This window comes from Morone saxatilis, unplaced genomic scaffold, assembly GCF_004916995.1.
Source record: "Morone saxatilis isolate NCDOM2014 unplaced genomic scaffold, NCSU_SB_2.0 Contig2, whole genome shotgun sequence".
Taxonomy (NCBI): Eukaryota; Metazoa; Chordata; class Actinopteri; family Moronidae; genus Morone; species Morone saxatilis.
In genome coordinates this window covers 23475884-23498691 of record NW_023339762.1, presented here as the reverse complement: position 1 = coordinate 23498691, position 22808 = coordinate 23475884, and the positions used below count along the sequence as shown (strand labels likewise).

The following is a 22808-nucleotide window of genomic DNA, read 5'->3' as shown; positions in this document are numbered from 1 at the left end:
CCCGATTATCGCCGTTGGACGGTCGCGGTTGGTGTGCAGAGGCCTTTACACTTTTTAACACTTTAAATGCAGTGTAACTCTTAATACAGGCTCATCCATATGGCTCTGGCATGTGGAGAAATCCAAAGCTTAGCTGGTCTGGTTTTGGTTTAATGAACGTATGTGTCAAAACTCAGAATTACCTCATTTAGCTCATACTCATGTTGTAAGGGTTAATGTGGCATGTAAACATGTTCCTCACGCTGTTATTGGCACAGTGTGGTGTCAACAGAGGATCATCCTTTCTTTCCATATTCAGAGTAACATATTGTTCATTTATAAAGGGAGGCTGCAGCTGATGTCCTGTCGTTCTAGCAGACCATTCTATCTGTCAAACGGATTATTCAGGAGATGGGATGTTTAGTTACTGGGTGTCAAAGGTGCTTGTAAACAATCAGAATCAGACCGTAACCACAGACAGCCAATGTCCTGGTTACACCATGCATGTAATAGTAAGCAATGATACTAGAGCAGGAAAAACTAAAGACATTTGGTGAATATGTGTTTGCTCCTCTCAGCTTTCCTCTCTGTTCTTCTCCTGCCTGTTTTTTCCTCCCACATCTGTTGGTATTTACAGAGTGAATCATTTCTGAGTTTTTACAAAAGCCAGTTAGCTTATCAACAGCTTGCATCCGGCTGAAAGCCTGCACTTACGTCTGGTTTCAGAAAACAGGATAAGATCAATTGACTTACTTAAAAAGTAGATTTTCTCTGCCCCTCTCTCTCTCTCCCTTTCTGTTCTGGGGGAAATGGTTTCGTCAGGCAGACAACCCAGAGGGCACCAAACCCAGCAAACACCTCAAACTCTAGTGTTCTTTTATCACAGAGGAAACCACCAACTTACAACTGGTAATTCATGTTCAGTTTTTTGTCACATATGCCACTATGCTGAACATATATTAAAACTGATAAATAAATTGTGTTTGAACTACAGATTCTAATAAATAACTGGACCGAGTTGAAAAGGAAATGTTCAGTAAACAAAACAGGAACTGAACTACACAAACAATGAAACTGACAAGGTAACAATAAAAAGGATTCCGACAGAGATAGAGTGTCCTGGTGGCTAGAAAGGAGAGAAAAGGAAGTACACACAAACACAATAAGCACCAGATTTAACAAAGGCACACTCACACACACTGACCTGGTAGGATTCAATGGCCTCTCGGTCCAGTGAGCGGCTGACTGACACGTCTCCTGTGTCTATGTCAATGGTGAAGAGACCTTTGGGATCCTGGTCAGCACCGGGGCCTGTCAGTCGGAAGATATGGTTCCCTGACTTCTCTGTTGAAATCACCTGCAGACAGACACACAGACATCAACAACTCGAACAATTGTATTATTCTTTTCCCATTTCATTCTGACTCAGCCTATTTCCTGAAGCAAAGAATTACTGTATTACTGCTTCTTTTTTATTCCTTTTTTTTGAAGAGCAGCGTACTGAAAAACACGTTTTATTAGAATTTGTTGACATACATTTCAGCAAAAGGAGCTTACTGCGCCTTGAATGGTGATGCAAATCCCTGATAGCTACCAATTAAAAATGTATAATCACACAAGACTTTGATTTGAATTTCATCAGTTGGTAAATTCAACTCATGTAAAATACGAAAGTTAGCATCATCTCCCTGAGCACTGGAGTCCTGCTGTGACCACTTGTTAAGGGATAGTTGGATTCCTTTTAGATTAGGAAACTGGAACAGCTAAATAAATATAAAACTCCCTTCCTTAATAATTAGGGGGGGAATGTTCTGAAGATTATCGTTTTCGTTGTTAGGCCATGTGAGGAAGATTTAGAACCAAACCTTGTGAAATGGCCAACAGTAGTTATGTCTTTGAGGAGTGCTGCCAAGTTGGTTGGCTGACAATTCTATTCTCTCACACAGAAGTGATCTGACCCAGGGACTTTTTGGATAGATATACTCACATGAGACTGCCGTAGCCAGCAGCATCCACAGGTACCACAGCAACGGGAAGGTTATAAAAAGAAACACACAGAAAGCACAGCATGTTAGATTAACGTAGCACAACAAAAACAGCAACAAGAGCCGCAGACCTGGTAGAGGTTGCAGATCCTGAGTTCATGGCAGATGTTACAGAGGAAAACATGATAAAATAATAAACCAAAATAGCCAGGACTGTGTAGACAAACTTGACAAAGTTGTGTACTTAACACCAACTTGCCTAGATAATTCACAGCATAGACCTTTTGTGCTTTTGCTGCTATGACAGGCTAAAATGTCTGCTGTGATAAAGGTTTATTTACAAATCCACCAAAACACTCCTTGATTTTCTGCAAAATGGCAGAGGGTTAAGTGGCTCAGGGGAACACAATGTTCATTATTTGATAAAACAATGTTGTCTAGCTTAGCTTGGCATAAAGACTAGCCTGGCTTTTTTAAAAGGGAAAGAAAAACAGCATCTCCAAAGCTTAGTAATTACCACGTTGTTTAATTCATACAAAAATGTTTTGTCACAGGTGTTTTTCTGTTATATGTGCTGGATTATCTCAGGGTCACGTACAGACAGTGTGGTAAAGGGTCTCAATTGAAAGGTGTTTGATGTTCTCCCAGCTAAATGTGAACACCCTCAAATTAGAGCTGAAATCCAACGTTTTAACCTCATAATCATCATTTCTATCATCCGATGTGCTGGAGAACATAGCCAACAGCACAGTTACGTGTCACTGTCTAAATCTTCACAGACTGTCTAAATGCCAGTGTATTCCGCACCCACAAAAACAGACACAGGGTCGTCACCATCACATCCTTCTGGTCCTCAGCATTGTTGCTGTGTGTCAAGGATCTAAACGGTCCCCCAGTGCTGTCTCATGATCAGAGGGGTGCCATGAGGTCACCTTTAATGAGAGCGCGCTTCCATGGGACGGCAACTAAAATGAAGGCCTTTCTACTCCCCACTTGAAAGAGCATGGGAGATGAGACTGCAGTTTTACAAGCGTGATGAGTCGAAGGCGAAGCTCGAGTCCTCATAGCCTCTCCGAAGCTCTGCTATTTATCTCCATGTCCCGCTTCATCTTTTCCCTCCATCCCCTCTTGATCTCGCGCCCCGCTTGTTACTTTGTCCAGCCTTGCTCTTCCACTAAGCAGCCATGTCTCATTCTTCATTCATCATTTTCCACTTGTCTGCGCTGCATCCTTCTGTGCTGAGTCCCTCTGCTCTTTTTGTTTGTCATACCGAAAGATGAGAGCGAGAAATGTCAACACTGCATATTATATGTGGATGATATCCTTATGCCTAAAAAGAACTCCTCTCTTCTGTCCTCTCCTGCTCTTGCCGTCTTTGCTCTTCCCCCGTTTTGACTACTCACCCTGCCTTCCATATTTCTTAGCCTTCTTTGCTTTGTAATCTGCAAGATTTTTGCAGCAGTAATATCAAAAGTACTTTCTCTTATTACGACTTGTGTTAGACATCCCTAATCATACAGCGCAGTATGTTCATTGTTGTGTATTTTCATTATCTCTCTGAACACACAACACTAATATACAAAACCCACCTATGCACACACAAGTGCACCCACACACACTCTCGCACTCACACTCACACAAGTGCAACAGCTGTCATTCAGGACAGAGATATTTCTGAGAAGTAATCACAGTGGCAGCCGGCACCTGCTGAGAGTGACAAACTGGGTCAGATGAAGAAAACCAAAAAAAGAAAGAGGTGTGACATTAGTTGGATTCACAGATGGCACAGCGTCAAACTTGAATAGACGTGGACGTTCAGGGAGGGTAGGGGGGTGTGTGTGAGGATGCAGAAGTGAGAGGGGAGGAAGTAGAATGCGGTAGAGGGAGAAATCGCTGATAAAGACACAGTAACTTCAGCTGAAGAGTAAGTGAAGTGTCAGGAGAAGTTTAGTGTGATTAGGAGATATCGCTGTGGGAGAGAAGTGTGATAATCTGCACTGCGCATACACACACACACTCCGACTTCCATGCATGCTGGCATAGAAACGTGCACCCAGTGGCTTTGTCTCAGCTGAGTCTGTCTCCCTCTGTGTGTGTGGGAGGACTGATGGGAGACTCTCACCTCTTTCTATCAGCTCTCATTACCAGCCGAGCAGACATGAAAGACTGTGGGGCTCGTGATACTGCGGAAAGATGACAGGAGGTGTGGCGCAGCTCCGCAACACCAAACACCTCCGAAGCACACTGAGAAAATGAGCACCAGGAACAATGGATCGGCACCCGAATGTGTGTGTTTGTGTGTATTTAAACCTTGATAACACCTCCTGCTGCCTGTGCTCCTGTCAGATGTGAGGAGGGCAACAAACAAAAAAAACCTGTGGAAGGCAAGACAGGTATGTACAAATATATACACACGCAGACATCTTCTCAGGAAACTTATGTAACTTGTAAAAATGCACTTTTTTCTGTGTATGTGTGTGTCGGAAATCAAGAGAAGAATCTGCTGTGCGAAGCAGAGTGTGCCTACAAACGTATAAGTTGGTCCAAAGAAAACATCACTTTGAATCATTATCATACAAATTCTGTACACACACACACACACACACACACTTCAGACCAACAGACATTCTCCCCATGTCCTTGTATTTTTGGAGGGAGGATTTCAGCTGCAGTGTCTGTGTATGTCTGTGAGAGTGTGTGAAGAGAGAGTATGCAGTAGCATCCCTCAGTGGTGCTTCTGTTATCCCTATCAAGGTCATACAGCCAGCTGCGAATGACAATCACTGGCCATGAAAGGACTCCTGGGACCAGGCCCAGCGCGTGTATGTGTGTGTTTGTGTGCGTGAAAGAGGTGGGAAGAGAGAGAGCGAGAGCAAGAGAGGAGGCACTGAAGTGACGTACTGATTGTGCCTGTGAATGTGAGTGCATTATTGTGCGTGAGACCCTGAGTGTAGAAGAATGTGCACTTTTACAGTTTGTGTGTGTGTGTGTGTGTGTGTGTGTGTGTGTGTGTGTGCAAGCATGCCAGACTTGGACCAGCGTTCTGCCTGATTGTACTGGCACTTAAGCCCGGTAATAACAGGGACGAGGCGAGGTGGAAAGGCCTGCTGAAGACACGGACGGGCAGCGAGTCCTCAATATGGGATGGTGGGAAAGCAACAACGCTAATTAACTTGCTTTGATTGGTTACCAAGGCCTCCGCTAATCATTACCCATCAGCCACTGTGTCCTGAGTCAATCATAACAAGCCTGAAAGGGGCAATAATCAAGAGGGACCCCTATTGAAAAGAGTGTCATTAAGCATCAAGAAGGTCAACAGGCACTGTTGCAGTGTGAAATTTTGCTTTTGAAAAGAAGCTTCACTTCACACAATCCAACTTGTCCTTACCTGCTCATATGTGTCATTTCTTCTTTTTTTTTAATCTTTGATTCAAGGCAACATTTAAACGGTATTTTTATTCACACAACCCCCCAAAAATGCTAGTTTTAAAAATTGCTGATCTTTTAAGGAATATATAAAGTATATTTTAACACTTTATATTTTAACCCCTTATTCTTATCCTGTTCCAGGATAAGCAATCAGTCAGTCTTGCATCTCTTGGGCAGTTCAGTTCCAACAAATCTGTTTTTTATTGCTTCTCTCGTTTTTTTAAGCTCCTCTCATCAAAATGGATTTCACATCTGCTCGATGTGTCTGGGGGTCCAGGCAGGAATTGGAATTTGCGTCAGACGGTTTTAACTCACCGCCGGCGAGCATCCGCCACAAACGGGCATGATTAACACGCTGAAAGACAGACGGGGAGAAAAAGGCAGGAACTTTCTGGTCTTCCTACGACAATTAAGAGAATCAATTAGACTAAATAACGTGGCCCGCAGGCTGCCTGCTTTCTAATGTTGTAGCATCTCGGAACGCGCCTCACTTCCTGCTCTGAAGCTCAATGGCTGTTTTGGTGAGAGGAGGAGAGACAAAAAGAGACAAAGACAAATAAGAAAGACAGAGAGAAATAAAGATAGAAACAGAAACATGCAACAGCTGACAGACATCAGGTGGAGGGCACCAAGACAGAGGAAGGACAGACTAACAGGCAGAGCGAATCAGGATGCACTCTGCACTGAAACAATAGTACAAAGGTGCCAGACACATCTATTCTCCTTACTATATTAGCTGGGGCTACAGCCAAACCAGGCCCTCATTCCTCTCACTAAAAGTACTTTATTGGAGCTGTCATGTCAACTCAGACACGTTGTGTTGATTTGTGAGCTGGACCCTGGGGTATAGAAGGATAAACACAGGTTGAATAACTGACAGCTCCTGTGCAACACGGAAAGTTAAGGTGGCTTTACAGATTGATATGTTTTAGATTTCATGCTGATACATCTCAGGTGTTCATTTGTTATTTAATGGGGTTGCAGGTGTGTGTTTTGTTTTTAGCATTTGCATCTTTGCCTGTGGGAATTAGCAAATCTAAGTTACTGGCTATTGGAGCTAGTAAGCATCCAATGATGACACAAAATTAGCTTTATGTTAAGAGCATGTTCTGACGTTATGGACCCAGAACTCATCGCCATATTTTTTATATGGGCGGTTGGAGCCTATCTAAGCATGCAGTGGGTGATTGGTGGGTCAGCAGTCTGTCACAGGGCTAACACATAGTGACAGACAAATATTTATACCAATGGGCAATTAAAAACTTCCAATAATAATTTCCAGTAATCTGTGCTTTCAACGGAACAAACCCACACAGACATGAGAAGAACATACAAACTTCAGACAGAAAGGTCCTGCAGGTTTTGAGGTGTGGAACCCATTACCTTCTCACTGAGAGGAGACAATGCTAAACTACAAAATCCAAAGTGACACCGGATATAGTGTGCTTTATCACTTCACTTTGCACCTAATTTGAGTGTTTTGATTGCATCTAGTTTTCAGATACAAAGTCTATTTACAGGTCTTATAAGGCCTTAAAGGACCAATAGGTAGAATTTAGTAGCATCTAGCAGTGTAGTTGCAGATTGCAACTCCCTCGTTTACCCAATTTTTCTGAGCATGAAGGAGAAACTACGGTGGCCATAGAGCGCACAAAAAAGTGCACACAAAGAGCCAGTGTTCTAGAAACAGAAGGCAAACTGTAGCATCTGTAGATATAAAAGGCTCATTCTAAGGTAATAAAAACACAATTCATATTTTCAGGTGACTATACACTGATATGCATAATATATTCCATTTCTGTCAATAGATACTCCTAAATGTTACACACTGGACCTTTAAGATACGCAGTAATAATCTAAAACACATCTGTTCTAAATTTACTTTACATCTACTGCTCTGGATTATTACTTTTATACTAAGTCTAAAGGCAAAAATGACATTTTGAGATATAAGTGCAACTTGTTCTATGACCAACTTTGTCTGTGTCACTCTGAAGCACACTGCTATTCTCTATTTAATCTTTTGACTATCCCCTGTACCGCTACCGCTTGCAAGATTCTGGGCTTGCTGTGCTCCATTAGCCAAGTTTGCCATTTATCAAAAATCCACTCATACTTACTTTACAGTAGCCTTTATACACATACTGTATTTTTCAGTTGCAGTCTGACTTGTGCTGTGCATCTGCACCCAGGCTAAACAAAACATGTCAACAAACACAAACATATTCATCACATAAAGAGGCACTGACAGCTGTCTGTCAAACCAACAGACTTTGGTCATCACCTGTAATTGGCCTGCCACAAGACTTAATAGAACTCCTAGTTTTTTTGACATTAGGAGAATTGCAATTTGAAACCTCTATGAGATGAAGAGAAAACTGTTCAAAACTTGAGCCAGATGATGGGCTGTCACTGGACAATCAAAGAGATGCCAGAGAACACTGACACTATTACAAAAAAGCATGTCAAGTCGTAACTTTCCACAAGATGAATGATCGAGTCAGTTATTTTGCAAGAAGGAAATTGAGATAACCTCCTACACTCTTAGCTCAGGAAACTAAACAGCTAACTCGCTGCCACACTAAATGGAGGTAAATACATGCTTACCCAATCCCTGGTGGACAAGATAGGCATTTTCTTTGAAAATGAGTGTAATGGAAACAAAGTAAAAGTTGTAAAATGATGATGAATCTTTTTGAGAATCACACCCTTACAGTTCCAGTATGTAAGATTCAGTGGCATCAAGCGGTGTAGTTGCAAATTGCAACTAACTGAACACCACTCACATTTGTAATTGACAACCTGGGTATGGGAAGAACTATGGCTGCAACACTTACAAAAAATGAGGCAGTGTTTGGTTTGTCCATTTTAGGTTACTGTAGAATCATGGCGTTTCATCATGGCAGCCTCCATAGAAAAGAACCTGCTCCCTCTGTAGATAAAACTATTCTAATTTTAAGGTAAACAAAAACACAATTCTTATGTGATTATTTACTAATTAAAACATACACATTTCAATAGATCCTTCTAAATGTTACACGCTGGACAATTAATAAAACCTCAGGCTGAATCCATTTATCATTATTATTTTCATTCCATTTTGTGTAGGAAGCCAATAGAAAGTCAGACGGCACAGCCAGAGGAGATCTCTAACGTGCATGCTCTAATCCAGCTTTGCCAGAGAAGGGTGCTTCCTTCTCCTGAGGAAGCCTAAAAAATGTTTTCTGCTGGACTGCTGGACTATTGAGCGCACCTGAATATAAGCCGCAGCAACTACATTTAAAAAGAAAATTGTACATATATAGGCCGCACTTGTCTATAAGCCGCAGGTGTCCACGTTGTAACATGAGATATTTACACAGAAAGAGTTTTTTTCTAATTTTTAATATAAATAAAGGGCGGCTGCCGGTCTCCATATTCGTCTTCACCATTCGATTCAATTGATGCCCAAGCCTTTACCGCATGGCAGGCAGCCCTCTATTTCCTTTTTGAACAGCAGATTCGGCATTGCCTTTAATTAAAAGGCTGCATTCATGGGTGCATTTCTTATTGTGTTTCCATTGATCGGCCCCAAATAAAATACAGATGTGCATGATGCCGCAAGGTGTGGTTCCTGATGAATTGAATGAAGTGTTCAAAACTTTAATTATAATTCAAACTGAATGAATTCAAAACACAATCAAACTAGCGTCTTCCTCGGCGCATTATTAGTAGTATTAGTAGCGGCTTATAGTCCGTAAATTACGGTATATAGAATCACTGAACAGTACTGTACTGAAAAGGACAAATTATTTTCTGTTGAACACTGAGGTTACCCAGCCTCCTATTCCCACTGAGAATAACGCCTGACCCACACATAATCCCAGACATGGGCAAAAAGGTTTCAGGAATTAACATTTAAACTACTTGAGCTGTGATTGATTTATCTCCCTTAATACTTGAGCAGTCTAAAAAAAATGGTCATATCAGCAGTGACTGAAGTACTAGAAGAAACATTTAAGCATATCAATTTCATTGCACGCTCCAGCTGCTGTGTGAGTTGTTGTGAGCTGTTTATGGACCCCAAGGGAGGGCAGGGGAGAGACCTCTGTATCAAAACAATTCCACAGCCAGCAGGAGGTGTGACATAAACAACAAGGTTCTTACCCTTCCCCTGTGAGTCCCGCTGACAGCCAGTCCACCCTCACCCCTCCAGCAGCACCCACCCCTCACATGTGCATGCACGCGCACAGTCATACATGTCATATCGTAACCCTCGCAATCTCACCTCTCCCCTTCTTCCTACCGCTTATCTCCGACAGAGAAGGAGGGAGCATAAAAAATGAATGGATGCCATATGGAAGTGGTGGGTTGCGTAAGAAGAGGAAAGCTATTGGTGTGGAAAATCAATTTCGCCAAGTTGCAGACACACAGCTTCTATTGGGTAAAATAGCCCACATTAGCCTGCCTTCTCATGCAAAGCTGTGGAGGTAGGAGAGAAGGATGGAGGAATACAGGGATGAGAGGAGGATGGATCTGTGACTGGAAAGTGGAGGTAAGAAGAGTTTGGAAAAGAGGGGGACAGAAACTAATTCATGTCACGTATGCGTCCAATTCCTCACTTGAATGTGTAAAAGTATGTGGCTATACTTGTTCGCTGACACAGAAGCTCAATAGCATACTGTAGAGATAATTTGTGTCCCCTTCGGACCGAACTCTACGGTTCACCATGGGAGAAATTTGCATTACTCCCTGTGGACTACAGTCATTCCTCAAAACATATCACCTACTACTGCAATCCACTGTCCTGCACTACCAACATGGTATCTTCAGGCCTTCAAGTTCCTTCACAGGGACCCTATTGCGTACAATGCTATGATGATGCTAGGTATGACCTGCAGGCCTTGGCTCTGTGCTGTGGTGGTATTCTCCAGGGTACAATTATCTATTATGTGCAGGGCTCAGTATGGTATATCTTTTTTATTTTAGTCCCTGCAGGCATTGAGAGATGTGGTTGATCTCTTACTGCCCAGTCTTATCTAGAACAAAGCTGCTTGACGCGTAGAAGTATATCAAAGCTTGCTTAACACAGGCAGAGATAAATGTAGAGCCTTGCAAAAGGGCCAAAAAGTAAGGTTTTTGGTTGGCCATTTTTTTCTAAGACTACACAGGTGATGTGATTTACCCGCTCGCCATTGAATATTAAACAATGCAGAGAGGAAATTAACTAAAGAGCTGCTAGAGGAGTTCCATGCATTATGTACCGACACACAACTCATAATCTGCCACATAAATAATAAGACGTGTCACATCATCTTTGGCCTGTTCCACAGGGGTCGAACTGGACACATAAAATCCTTCATCAGTAACAAAACCATGAATAAATCCTTGCAATAGAATCGCATGCTTAGAGAATATGTTTGCAGAAAATAATCCTGAACTAAAACTAATCTTGCGTAATGATATCTAAAAATATACAGAACAGAGATTCACACCTTTTGCAGTAATGGGAGCAGTAATGTCACAGTTTTCATTGTCCACCGGAGTCCTAATGACAGCAGGGCTGCTTACAGCGATGCTAGAGATTATTATAGTTATATTTTCCCTTTTCAGACTTTAATATGGTAAACTGAGAGTATAGTTCCATTAGGAACTTTTATTTTCATCCACTAACACAGGGCTGGCTGTGGCTCAGGAGGCAGAGTGGGTCATCGCAGGGTTGGTGGTTCAATCCCCACCTCCTCCTGTCCACATGTCAAAGTCTCAAATGAGCGGCAAAAACCTTGTAAAGTGCTTTGGATAAAAGAGCCATATAGATAAAGACATTTACCATTTAACACAGCTTTTTCTTTACCAATATGAAAGCTTTTAATTAAATCTGCCCGGTTAATTTAAATATGCTCTTTATTGCATTCCGTATACCAGATATTCATTTAGAACAAAAGATTTTGTATTTATAAAACTTTTCATTATGAGAACGGGTCTAAGACACATGAATGAATAAAGGGAGATAAGGATAAGGAGAAAATCAACAAAACACAGATAAGATTTAGTAACTGAGCAGGTATAAAATAAAACTATGAGGTATGAGTTTTTAAGATTATACAGATTTTGTCATCCCAAACTATCCCTGCACTTACTGTGATGAGTGGAAGTTTATTTGGAGTTCCTAATATTCACAGTCTGAATATTAATAAAACATTGCTGTGCATGTGTGACATACACGTTTCATCATCTATAACCTCCAACAAGACATTAAACATTAACAACGTATTATCATTTAACACAACCGCTATAAATGTCTCAATTATTTTTGCATGTGCTTTGTTTTTGCCAAGATTTTGTAAGGCCTATAATAGTAGAAAGTAACTGCAGGCAACACAGGCCACAACTTGTCAAAGTTAAGTAAATTTTATTCATATAGGCAAAAATCACAATTTGTGTCAGGGGGCTTCACAATCTGTACAGCGTTCAAAACCATCTGACCTTAGACCAGGGGTCACAAACTCAAATTGTCTTGGGGCCAGTGCTGGTATTATCATCTCATAGGAAGCCCGCTTTTTCAAGCAAAATATTCTGAAAATATTTCCATTACTAACATCATACCTAACAACGAAAATTTAAACAGCAGTTTCTGTCCTTGTTCTTATCAACCATGTTTACGCATTTGCGGGGACCTTTTACATTTGCCATTATTTTTTTTTACAAATGAAACACATTCTTAAAATATAGTTATATGTTTTGATGTTAATTGTATATGAAAGGATAGTTTAAATTGATCTGAAACAACTAGGGGAGGACTGAGGGAGATGGAGGACTTGAGAAGGCCCCAGACCGGCGGAAAGTCCTCCAAAGAAGTCCTCTCAAGAAGAGGCACAGAGTAGAGATCCCTCTCTCAGGACAGACACACATGCAACAGATGTCGAGTGTATTGAACAAACCAACAAAATCACATTACATACAAATTTTGATGACACAATTTCTGAAAAATGAAGATCATAAATTATATATGAGAAGGAACTGAACAGAATGCTGTGGCCAGACTCTTACGTATGCAGATGGAAAAGAAGGGAAAATATTAGACCTACGCTACCATCCTTTACTTTTACTGGCATTACTTCCCATGTCGAATCCACTCTTTTGTGGATGAATCTCTGCATAGTCTCGCCCCGAGCTATATCACTGAACTCATATCCCCATACAGTACAGCTAGACCTACAGTTTGAGAGCTGTTAGCCATCCCTTGATCCTATCAAAAACATTTAGGAGACAGGGCCTTCTCAGGAGCTGCATTGAGACTCTAGAATATAGTCTCCCTGAAAACATAAAAACAGCAGAATCGTTCTCCTCTTTTAAGCCTCAAGACCCACTTGCCTACTCCTGCAATGACTCTTGACATGATTTGCACTTTTGCTTTGATGGATGTAATGTACGTATGTATGAGTATTTAACCATGTATTAAAGTACTTACAGCATGTCTTGTGATAATCTTTTTGATAATTGCTGTTGTAATGCACTTTGGTTCAAACCCGGTTTGTTTTTGAAAGCGCTCTATAAATAAATCTGACCACATACCACCTAATTATTTTTTATTTTTTATTTTGCCACTTCAATTGAATGGTCATATAACATTCAGCTTTGTCAAATTAAATAATTTTGGCTGAAAATGAAAAATCCCTAAAATGTCAAAATATGTTTTACCTACTGTATGCTTTCTTGAGATACTTAATGAAAGCCAATCACCTGATGCTATGCCTCAGGAAATATATGCTGCTGCCAAGGCAATGCCCTTCCTGGAGTTGTACTTGGATGTTTGATTGAAGAATAAAATATGGAAATCTATGCCTGTTTTTATCGTAATATTCAAAGCACAGGATCTGACTTAACGTTTCTGACTGTGGCCTCATTTCCCAATAATGATTTATCTTAGATGTGAAGTGTTCCTATAGAAGATGGGTGTGTTCCTATGAGAGTTCATTTATTACCTATGTGCATTTTTGAAAGCAGCACATCGAGAATATTTTGGTGTAGCTGTCTCTCCTTCAATATTGCCATACCATAAAAATATGCTAATTTTGGTGTCATATTAAAGCAGCTAAACTAATGGGAAAAGCATGATATTAGAGATCCAAACTGAAACTTCTTTACAACATTAAGCAATAAGATGTCACTGAGGACAAACAATTTATGTTAGCATATATATTTCACATATATGAACAATTAGTTATCATTGCATTGTGCTGCTGTTGTGCCCTTTAAAAATGGGCACTGCAAATGCTCCTTGAAAGATCTCTCATAGCATCTAAATTATACATACTGACACATTACTTAAAGCTTATGTAGAGTACCTTACTTGAAGCACACTGTGTGTGTTTAATGTCACCGGAGGCTCATTGTCAGTGGTTTTTCTGCTGCATGAGTTACTTGCCCTTAAGCAAAAAACTAACCTCAGATTTGCAAATGTTGATTATTATATGCTCCCTGAACAACAGAGCAGTTAACCTCAAAATTTTAAAATCATCTCACCTATCCAAAATACCACAGGATCTGAGTGCCCAACTCAAAATATGTTACATTTAAAATGCATTTCAGGCTGCTTTTACCACTACATGCTGCCACTTTAGTGTTGACTTAATGACAACATTTCAGCCCCTGACAAAAACAACATGTGGCTCTATTTGCTTAAGCGAAGCATTTGATTCTGGATCATACTTGCTTCTTCATATATTTATTCAATTTTTTTCTTGATGACTCAGCTGTTTCGATCTATTTTAAACGTTTCTAACTGGCCAGCTGACTTCCTAATAATAAAATCGTACATCTGGGAGGATTCTTTCATTCAGTCAGGCAACCATAATTCAATTGTATTTGACTATGTTTATATTTATAGGCAAGCCACACCATCTACTGCAGTCATTAGATGTTTTATATCACAGGACTCTTAGATTTATAACCAGTGACAGCTAAGCAAATCGTCACTGTGACTTAAACAGGAGAAAACACACTACTTCACTTGGTTTAAAGATCGTCTTGTTTTGCAGGTTCACAATTTAAAAACTGTGCTTTAGAAAAGCTCCACTCAAATGGGAAAAAAAAAACTGCAGCAGAATCTAAAATTGGATCACTTAGGTTTATTGTGAAGTATTTATCGAATCCTCCATCTATTATAAGTACCTGCAATTTTGATTCTTTTCTTCTCGCTAGTTCATTGCCAAAAAAACATAATTAAGATATATTTAGGAGGAAAAAACATTCTATAATATTGAATGGTATTGTGCAGGGGGCTCTGACAGACACTGTGGCATCCTGAATGCAAACAACAGGCATTCAAGAAGTTAAGAACAAACCAAGACAAACAGCAGAAATAATGTCAAATTGCTGTCTATTTGTCCTTGTGTTAAGTGGCCAAAAATGGATGCTTTCACTATGTTTTAGTCATCACAGTAAAACAGAGGTAGGAAGTACAAATACTAAGTTAATGTACTTAAGTCTTTTTGTCAGGTATCTGTTTACTTGAGTATTTAATTTTTACTTTTACGACCCACATTTTTAAACAAAGATCTGCACGGTCTAAAAACAACAAAAACCATGTGAGAGATAAGAGACGGACACTCAACCATACTTATAGTTTTAGTTAGCTTTGTACAGAAACCGCCTGTAAAAATGTCTTTCAGAGAAGTACTTTTAATCTTTATACTTATATTGCAGAGCCAGTGCTTTTACTTGAGTAAAGAAGATGAATCAGTACTTCTACTTTTTGTTTTTCAATGTATGTTTAAGAATGGGTACTTCTAGCTAAATAATGTGTGTACTTTTGCAAACCTTTGCAGTAAAATAATGCTTAAATGTCCAGGAAACAAACACAACACTCCAACAGGTCTTATGAGACTTTTTGAGGCATACTGTCCATTCAGCTCCTTTTTTATCTTAAGAAATCATTAAAGCAAACAATAATGCAAGACTTCCACTTTCAGTAAGTAAAATCATCAGAGCATTGCTGATAATTACATCCACACACTATCTGTGTCGTTTTGGTGCTGGTTAAAAATATTAATAATGGTAATCATTCACTTATATACACGTATACACACATCATTATCACCATCACCACCAGTCAACAAGTCAACAACAACAGCAAGTTACAAGTTATTACTGTGTTTCCATTAGCCTGGTCATGAGTCCTGTGAATGACATGTACTCTGGGACAGCAGAGTAAAGTATCTTCTCTATCGATTAGTCCTTGGCCATTGTGTATTAGCCAACAGCAGCAGTCAGATGAAACAGCTAAACTGTGTGGCCACTGAACTTTTTGTTCAAGCAGGAGCAAAGCAGCAGGAGTCTGACTGTGTGAAAAAATGTATATGGCTACAAGTTAATGGAGTTTGGTGTTCAAATTCAACACATTAATTTAGATTAATTTTAAAAAACTAATGTTGAACTTAATCGCTTAGTCTAATTTTTTTCCATAATAGATCACTAAATTATATGCATTAATTTTTGTTTTTAACACTGAAAAAGATGTGTATTTGGAAAATTGTCTGAAGGTTTCAAAAAAATATATTGATTTCTAATGGCTTCCATTCCATTTTAATGCTTTACTTTTGTCATGTTTTTGAGTTTAAATATCTTCAGTGATATATGTAATTGTGATTAAATCAGCAAATGTTAATTTCTGCCACCCCTTAACATCTCCATTCCAGCCTCATGCCACCCCAAGTATATTTCTCTAGATCCACTTCTGCTCTGATATCATTAAAACTCTCAGGTAAGTTTAGGTTTGAACTAACATGTTCAGTGTTGGCCCTTAGTGGGTTTGCATCTTATCATGGTGTCCAAGAGATATAAGCTAAGTAAGTAAGTAAAAGTTAATTTAAATAACATGATTGTAAGCTTGCCAGAATACATATGATGGAATATGAAAGGAAAATGAATGCTTCCTATATTTGAAATGTATTTCATGTCTGTAAAACAGTCAATGCAAATCAACTTGTGAACACTAGATCAATAAAATAAGAAAATATTGCATTATCTGCATAACATGTTAGGGATGACACCATATTCTTCTCTGTTCTGGAAAAATAGCATAACAATCTAATTTTCAAAAGCTTTAAATTATGCACTAATTGAATTGATGGTCCTGTACGTTGGGAAATGTTCTCTCCGAGGTGAGAATTTTGATTTTTTTTCTTGTCATGTCCAATGTGAGACTTGGATGCTGTTGGGAAATCAAGCCCACCTGAGTCTATGATAAGACCATGTGTTTCTTACCTTGCCAATGATCCTGGGGAAGGGAGCTCTCTGGTTCTCAGTTATGATCATAGGAGGGACCAGCAGGGATCTCTTAGATCTGTATGGCAGCGTCTGGCCAAGACCCAGGATGTCCTAAAACACAAAGAAGAGAAACCATATTGTTAAACTTTGAAATAACAGTACCCCATGTAATGACGCACTTTGTCATTCTTACACCAGCCCTTCCTCGCCCAAAATTACTTGTTAGCATCTTGTTAGAAATTAACATAAATCCCACCAATGACGCATAAACACACACATGGCAAGCAGTCAACTATGCATTTTGAAATGTTGAGATGAATGTTTAAACAAACTACTCTTGAACTGATTCCCAATTTTGATGGCAGAGTACTATGTACTGTATAAGTGGGAATGCAAAGAGGCTGAGCACCTGCATCTGGCAGGCAGCATATGCATATGCTTTACACATTTGGAAAGAAGAAGAGAAGAGAGGAGAGGATATTCTCTAGGCAAATATAAAAAAACTGCTGCTTGCCCTGCAATTTAATTTATATTTTGTAATTCTTTATTCAGCTTGAATGTTAAATAAGTACAGGAGAGAAAAATAGAAAAAACAGTTTCTTGAGAACACAATAGCATATTGGTATTTCATCTTCCACCCTCCTGTAAACAAAGACGTGGTTGTTACTGTGTAAAATAGAGAGAGATTCCCCCCTCGCTTCTCCAGCTTGATTTCACTGATACAGTTGGGGCCGCTCTGCTTGGATTTTGACGAAAATTATGTCTGTCACTGACACTATGAACAGGAAGCTGGAATCCTGGCTGCAACCTAGAGGTGATGACCTACAGGGGAGAAAAGTCTGCTGACTGTCTGCACACCTGGACACCAGCCGAGGACAGACGACAAATACACACACCCATACACACACCACTGCCATACCCATACAAATATGTGCTTTATTAGACATAAGTATTATGTTATAATTATAAAGGAAACAGAAACATTACATTGGACTATACACAAATCTGTGTGATATAGGGATAAGCTCTTTGTGCTGAAAGGTTCAAACTATTTGATATAATTCATTTAAATCTAAATTTAGCATACGTTTAAATAAAATAGATTTATATTTTGTGTTACATACTGCATATTATGTTTCCTTGCCCTCAGACTGGCTCTGTTTATGTCTTTAAAGAATAACTGAGAAACGATTAGCTTCCCAAGCAGCACAGCACTGTTCAGTGATGCATCCTGATCTCCCAAAATAATCATAAGTCGGCTCAGAGGGAAAGCGATGACCTGCATAGAGAGCTAATCTACAACCTGCTTCCAAAAGGTAACCCAAGGACAATACTAGAATTGTGTCTATGAGATTCACTTTTTTGGCACAAAAGCTACAGAGATCTGCCAGCTTCCATAGATTAAGCCCAGTTTTCTTGGGTACAGTGTTTCACAGATGGCAATAATACATAGAAAGTGGTACAAGCTAATGATAATGAGGAACTTCCACATTATAAAGACTGCAACAGGTAATTCAAGTCATATAACATTCGGCCTCTTATTTGCTAAGACATGTTAACACAGTTAAAAGTAAGAATTACCTGCAGTGGAAGAAGCTAGGTCGTACAATATGCATCATCAGTGATAAGCCCCTGTTGCATTTCTTCTATTGCTTGTAGTGCAATTGAAGCACTTAGCAGCAGTTAACAGTCAGTAGCTTATATTGTGTCTCTGGTTTATAGTCTGAGCAGAGAACTCCTCATTAATAGCACAAGACTTCTTTTAGAGCATCCACCCCTCACCTCTATCAAGAGCATATAGCATATTTGGTGTGTTTTGGGTCCCATTAATTTGACACATGACAACATATCTATGAATATTATATTCCATTTATGCCAATAGATCCACCTAAATGTTACACACTGGACCTGTAACAACGACTAAGGTGCATTTTGGCAAAAAACATCCAACCGCTAACGGCAGGTGGAAGCTAAAGAGAAGAAAACTGAAAATTCAATGATTTGTTGTTTAATTTAATTCCGTTTTTGTTCAGTTGTGGGTAAATTCTGGCTTTGCCAATGGTGTCCGAGTCTCCTCCTTATTTAACTTACAAAAATGGACGCACTTCTTGCGTTTTGTCTTCTGTTGAACTAAACTATCATCCAGTAGATTTTTAACTTCAGTTTCCAGGCTACTTAGCTAGAGTTAGCTAATTAAAGCTTAGCTGAGCTTGTTACCTGCAAATGTCATTTTAGTCTGTTCAGATGCCAATGGGGTCCTTACTGTTCATTAACACTGCTAACAACACAAGGGGACTCTGTACACTCTGGCAAGCTACAGTTTCCTGTGTGAATTTGTTTATTTTGCCTCTTTTTTCTAACAGCACTCAGCCTGCCAGCTGCTGTCAATCAAACACAGGCTCTGACACGCCCCTCAAGAGGTTTTAGACTATATTCATAGAAAAACATTCTTCCATGATAATAAAAAATCTGAGAATGACAATTAGAAACAGGTTTTGACATTATTTTTGACATCAAAACGAGATGACTAAATGTTATTGTGGTTGAACAATAAACCCTCTTAACACTAATCTGATCTGCCCCATGCAACCACAGTCCTGACTGTCCACACAAAGGCAGTGACTGCTTAAATGTTGAGCAAAATGACAGAACAATGACAGTGAAAGAAACAACACAGCAACAGTCCCAGTCATTGAGCCATGGTTAAAATGACAATACAGTTTCAATATGAAAAGGAAAATACCGGGCTGAGGTTTTTGTGTTATCATTTGCAATGCAAATAGTCTCTTTTGTCCTTCATCTTTTATAGCCTACTTTACAACACTTTAGTGACAATGTGCACTGCACACAGATGTGGCTGTGTGTGTGTGTGTGTGTGTGTGTGTCTGTGTGCTGTTTGTGTGTTTACTGTTCACACTGCTGTTCTTGGCTGACAGAGACTCTGGCATCACTCTCACCCCTGTCAGAATGACGGAAAGAGAACAGGTAAGAGGGAAAAACTGAGCCATTTGTTTACAGCACAGTCCCGACACCCAGCCAGAGAGGGCAACGCCAAACACTCACAGCACTAACCGCCTCTTTCCCCCATCCCCTTTCAAGCTACAAAGGTCAGAGAGAACACAATGAAACAGTAATCATAAACACAACCCGACCAGAACAAACCAAAGACACACTGAGCAGTCTCTGAAATGACCACTCTTATCGAACCCACTGGGGGATGACCTTCCAAATGTCAAAGACAGAAATCTAAAACTGGACCTGAAGCGGTTAAACAGAACACTGAGCAAAAAAAACACTATGAGAGATTTTATGACCTATTTTGAGTCTTAAGAGCACAGTCAGTGGTGTGTGTGTGTGTGTGTATGTGTATGTATGCGACCAGTTCACAAGCGAGTTGATGGACTTTTAAGAGCTGCCTGTAAAAATCCGGCCTGAGTCTGAAGCCCAGGGACGAGTGCAACAATCCCATCATGCACAGGTCTCAGCTGAGTGGTATTTGTAAAGGAGAGGAAGAAGAGCTGGGAGGCAAACAGGCACCATGAGGTAATTTTAGTGTGGAGGGTAGTAACGGGAGTTAGGGCTAAGACAGACTATGCTGTCAAATCCACATCTTCACTGAGCTGAGATGCACTTTAAAAACCTGCGTTCTGCAGGTGGATCAGGACGCGCTTACAAAAGCGTTCAGCTGGATACAGATGTTGGTCCTGCTCTTCGAAGATGGCTCACCACAGGGTATTATGGGAAAGACTTGCAGCCCTACTTTTGTCCGTCTCACCTTTTTACCTTCCACTTTGCAGCTCTCCCTCATTCCTTCCTCTCACTTAGCAACAGCTTTTCTTCACACTTTCTCTCTTTGCAGTCTGCATGTGTGATGAATAGTGTTCGTACAGCTCGGTGACATCGTAAGAGAAGGAAGCCATGAATCTTTAATGTGTCCTGTTCATAAATTACTGCCGCACCATCAACCCTGATCCATCCTTAATACATTAGCTTGTCTCTCTCTGTCTCTGTCTCTCAAATGATCATTAGGGCATCTCAGTGCACTGAGTTGCAAGTGTCATGAAAAGAAAAAAAAAGTCTTGTTAGGAAGATTTGAATATTAATCAGAGTTAGATATGCCTATATGTTTACATGCATATTGTACTAAATTATGTGTGTATGGTTGTGTATGTGTGTGTGTCCCAGCGTGTGAGGGAGAGAAAGATGGAGCCTTTGTCATTGTCATCTGAGTGCAGAGTTACTGTGGCAGTAAAGTCACGTCCTTGTCTATTCTGCCTTTTTTACTCTCAATGCTATATTGAGAAGTGTCATTATTCATTTGTGACAATGTGTTGGAGACCTGGTGAGAAATGGATCATATCAAGGCCAACATCGGCCAATGGTGACAGGGATGTACAGCTATTCTATGTGGGATAAACTCTTGGATATGCAGTCAGGTCAGGCAATCAGTCAGTTCTCCTAATACTGAGTTAAGCTCACTTATGTTAGTGTCAGCCGTGTGTATATGTATGAAACAATGCATTCAAACATCACCTTATAACATGTCCCTCGATGTGGCTGCACAATGTTTCACAAAATAAAATATAATCAATGAAGCATAAACACTTTTTATCTTAGTCATTTATAGCGAAATACTGATGACTAATTTATTATATTATTATTTATTACTTATTTGAAGAATTCAATTATCTGAATTAATTAATACTGTGCCAAAGTGATTATGTGTGTGTAAAGTCTCACCTGCAGATAGTGTTATGGAGCATGTTCTGACAGAACTAATGCTTTTTTTTTTCTTTTTTTCTATTTAATCGATAGTGACAGCTGAAGAGTGACAGGAAAGGGGGAGAGAGAGATGGGATGACACGCAGGTCGGATGCAGCAAGGACTCAGCCTTTGTATACGGGACATCAACTCTACCAGGTGTTCTCTAATTTGTCTTCATACTATATGGTTCATGTGTTAGAACACGTTAAAGGACTGCATGCAATATCATTCTGCAAATTACATGTCATGTTTAAATGCACTTCAGCACTGTCTCTGAATCTTCACCTCTGTGCTTTTTTTAAGAAACCCCCAGCATTGTAGAGGGACATTTAATCTGTATTTATAAACCTTACTCATTTCTCGCCCCACAGGAATAATATATTAGCTGTTTTAAATATAAAGAAATGTTTCCTATTTCCTCTTCTTGAAACCCACTTCTAAAATAATTTCTTTGTTATCCTCTGCTGACCTGAAAAAGTCAAACATGTGATGATCCATGTTTCCCCTGACTTCTGTCAGAGTCAGACTTTTCTCTCATCTGTAGCTGGTACAGCACTCAAAAGGGAGGCTTTTAACTAAATCTAAGACACCTGAGCATCAGTTTTATAATCTAATTTTAGCTTCTTCACTTCTGTTACCATCTAATTTTAGGATTTATTCTAAAATTCATAACAATACTACTTGCAGTATATCCTTGACCTTCTGTAATCCAAATTGTACAAATTTATGGGCTGGGCTCGAAAATGGTGTGAAAGTGATACTTAGTTATCTGAAAAATTATCACCAGTTGAAAAATGATGAGCTTCTCGGTTATCCTTTTCAGTCATGATAATGAAAACACCATTAGGCGAAGAGTGATTTTTGTATTTCACCTGATATGAGACGAAGCAATTTTTACAATTAGCACAGCTTTTTTTAATTATGCACATCAATAATTTGAAGGTGAAGGTTTGCTGTGGTGCTGTTGTAAATTAACATGACGCTAAGCCTTTTGGTTTCCTCTAGAGTACTGACTCCCACGCATAAAAGCTGACAAAAAATGTGTAAGTTAGCAAACTTATTAAATCATTTCAGCAACAAGATGGAGGGTTACAAGGAACCCATGTAAAAAAAAAAAAAAGACAGACAATAGACAAAGGCAGTAAACAGAATTAACAAATGACAGCTACAGAACAAGCTAAGGAGAGATAGTGTGAGTGGGATGGAGACAGAGAGAGGAAGATTATTTGTGTTGTGCTGTATAATGTGAAATGTGGTGCTGTGGTTGCAAGATGTCACATCCTAGTCATTCCCAGAAAGCTTGGTTAGAGAAAATCTATTTGCCGTTGCAGGATGAGGATTTCGCTCTGGATGCAATATTACATTTCATTCAGTACGCAAAAATGGATGAAACATAACAAA

At 39.6% G+C, this 22808-nt stretch overlaps 1 protein-coding gene across 1 annotated transcript in view; it reads right to left on the bottom strand.

Annotated features, from left to right (window-relative positions):
* The window catches only part of cdh13 (cadherin 13, H-cadherin (heart)), a 319140-nt gene that overhangs the window by 164907 nt on the left and 131425 nt on the right, over positions 1-22808 (bottom strand). The window contains exons 4-6 of the mRNA XM_035665789.1: positions 16641-16754; positions 1967-1972; positions 1184-1336 (exon numbers count right to left, since the gene is read on the bottom strand). Of these exons, the coding sequence (XP_035521682.1) occupies positions 1184-1336; positions 1967-1972; positions 16641-16754 (273 nt within the window). The remainder of the gene's footprint in view (positions 1-1183; positions 1337-1966; positions 1973-16640; positions 16755-22808) is intronic.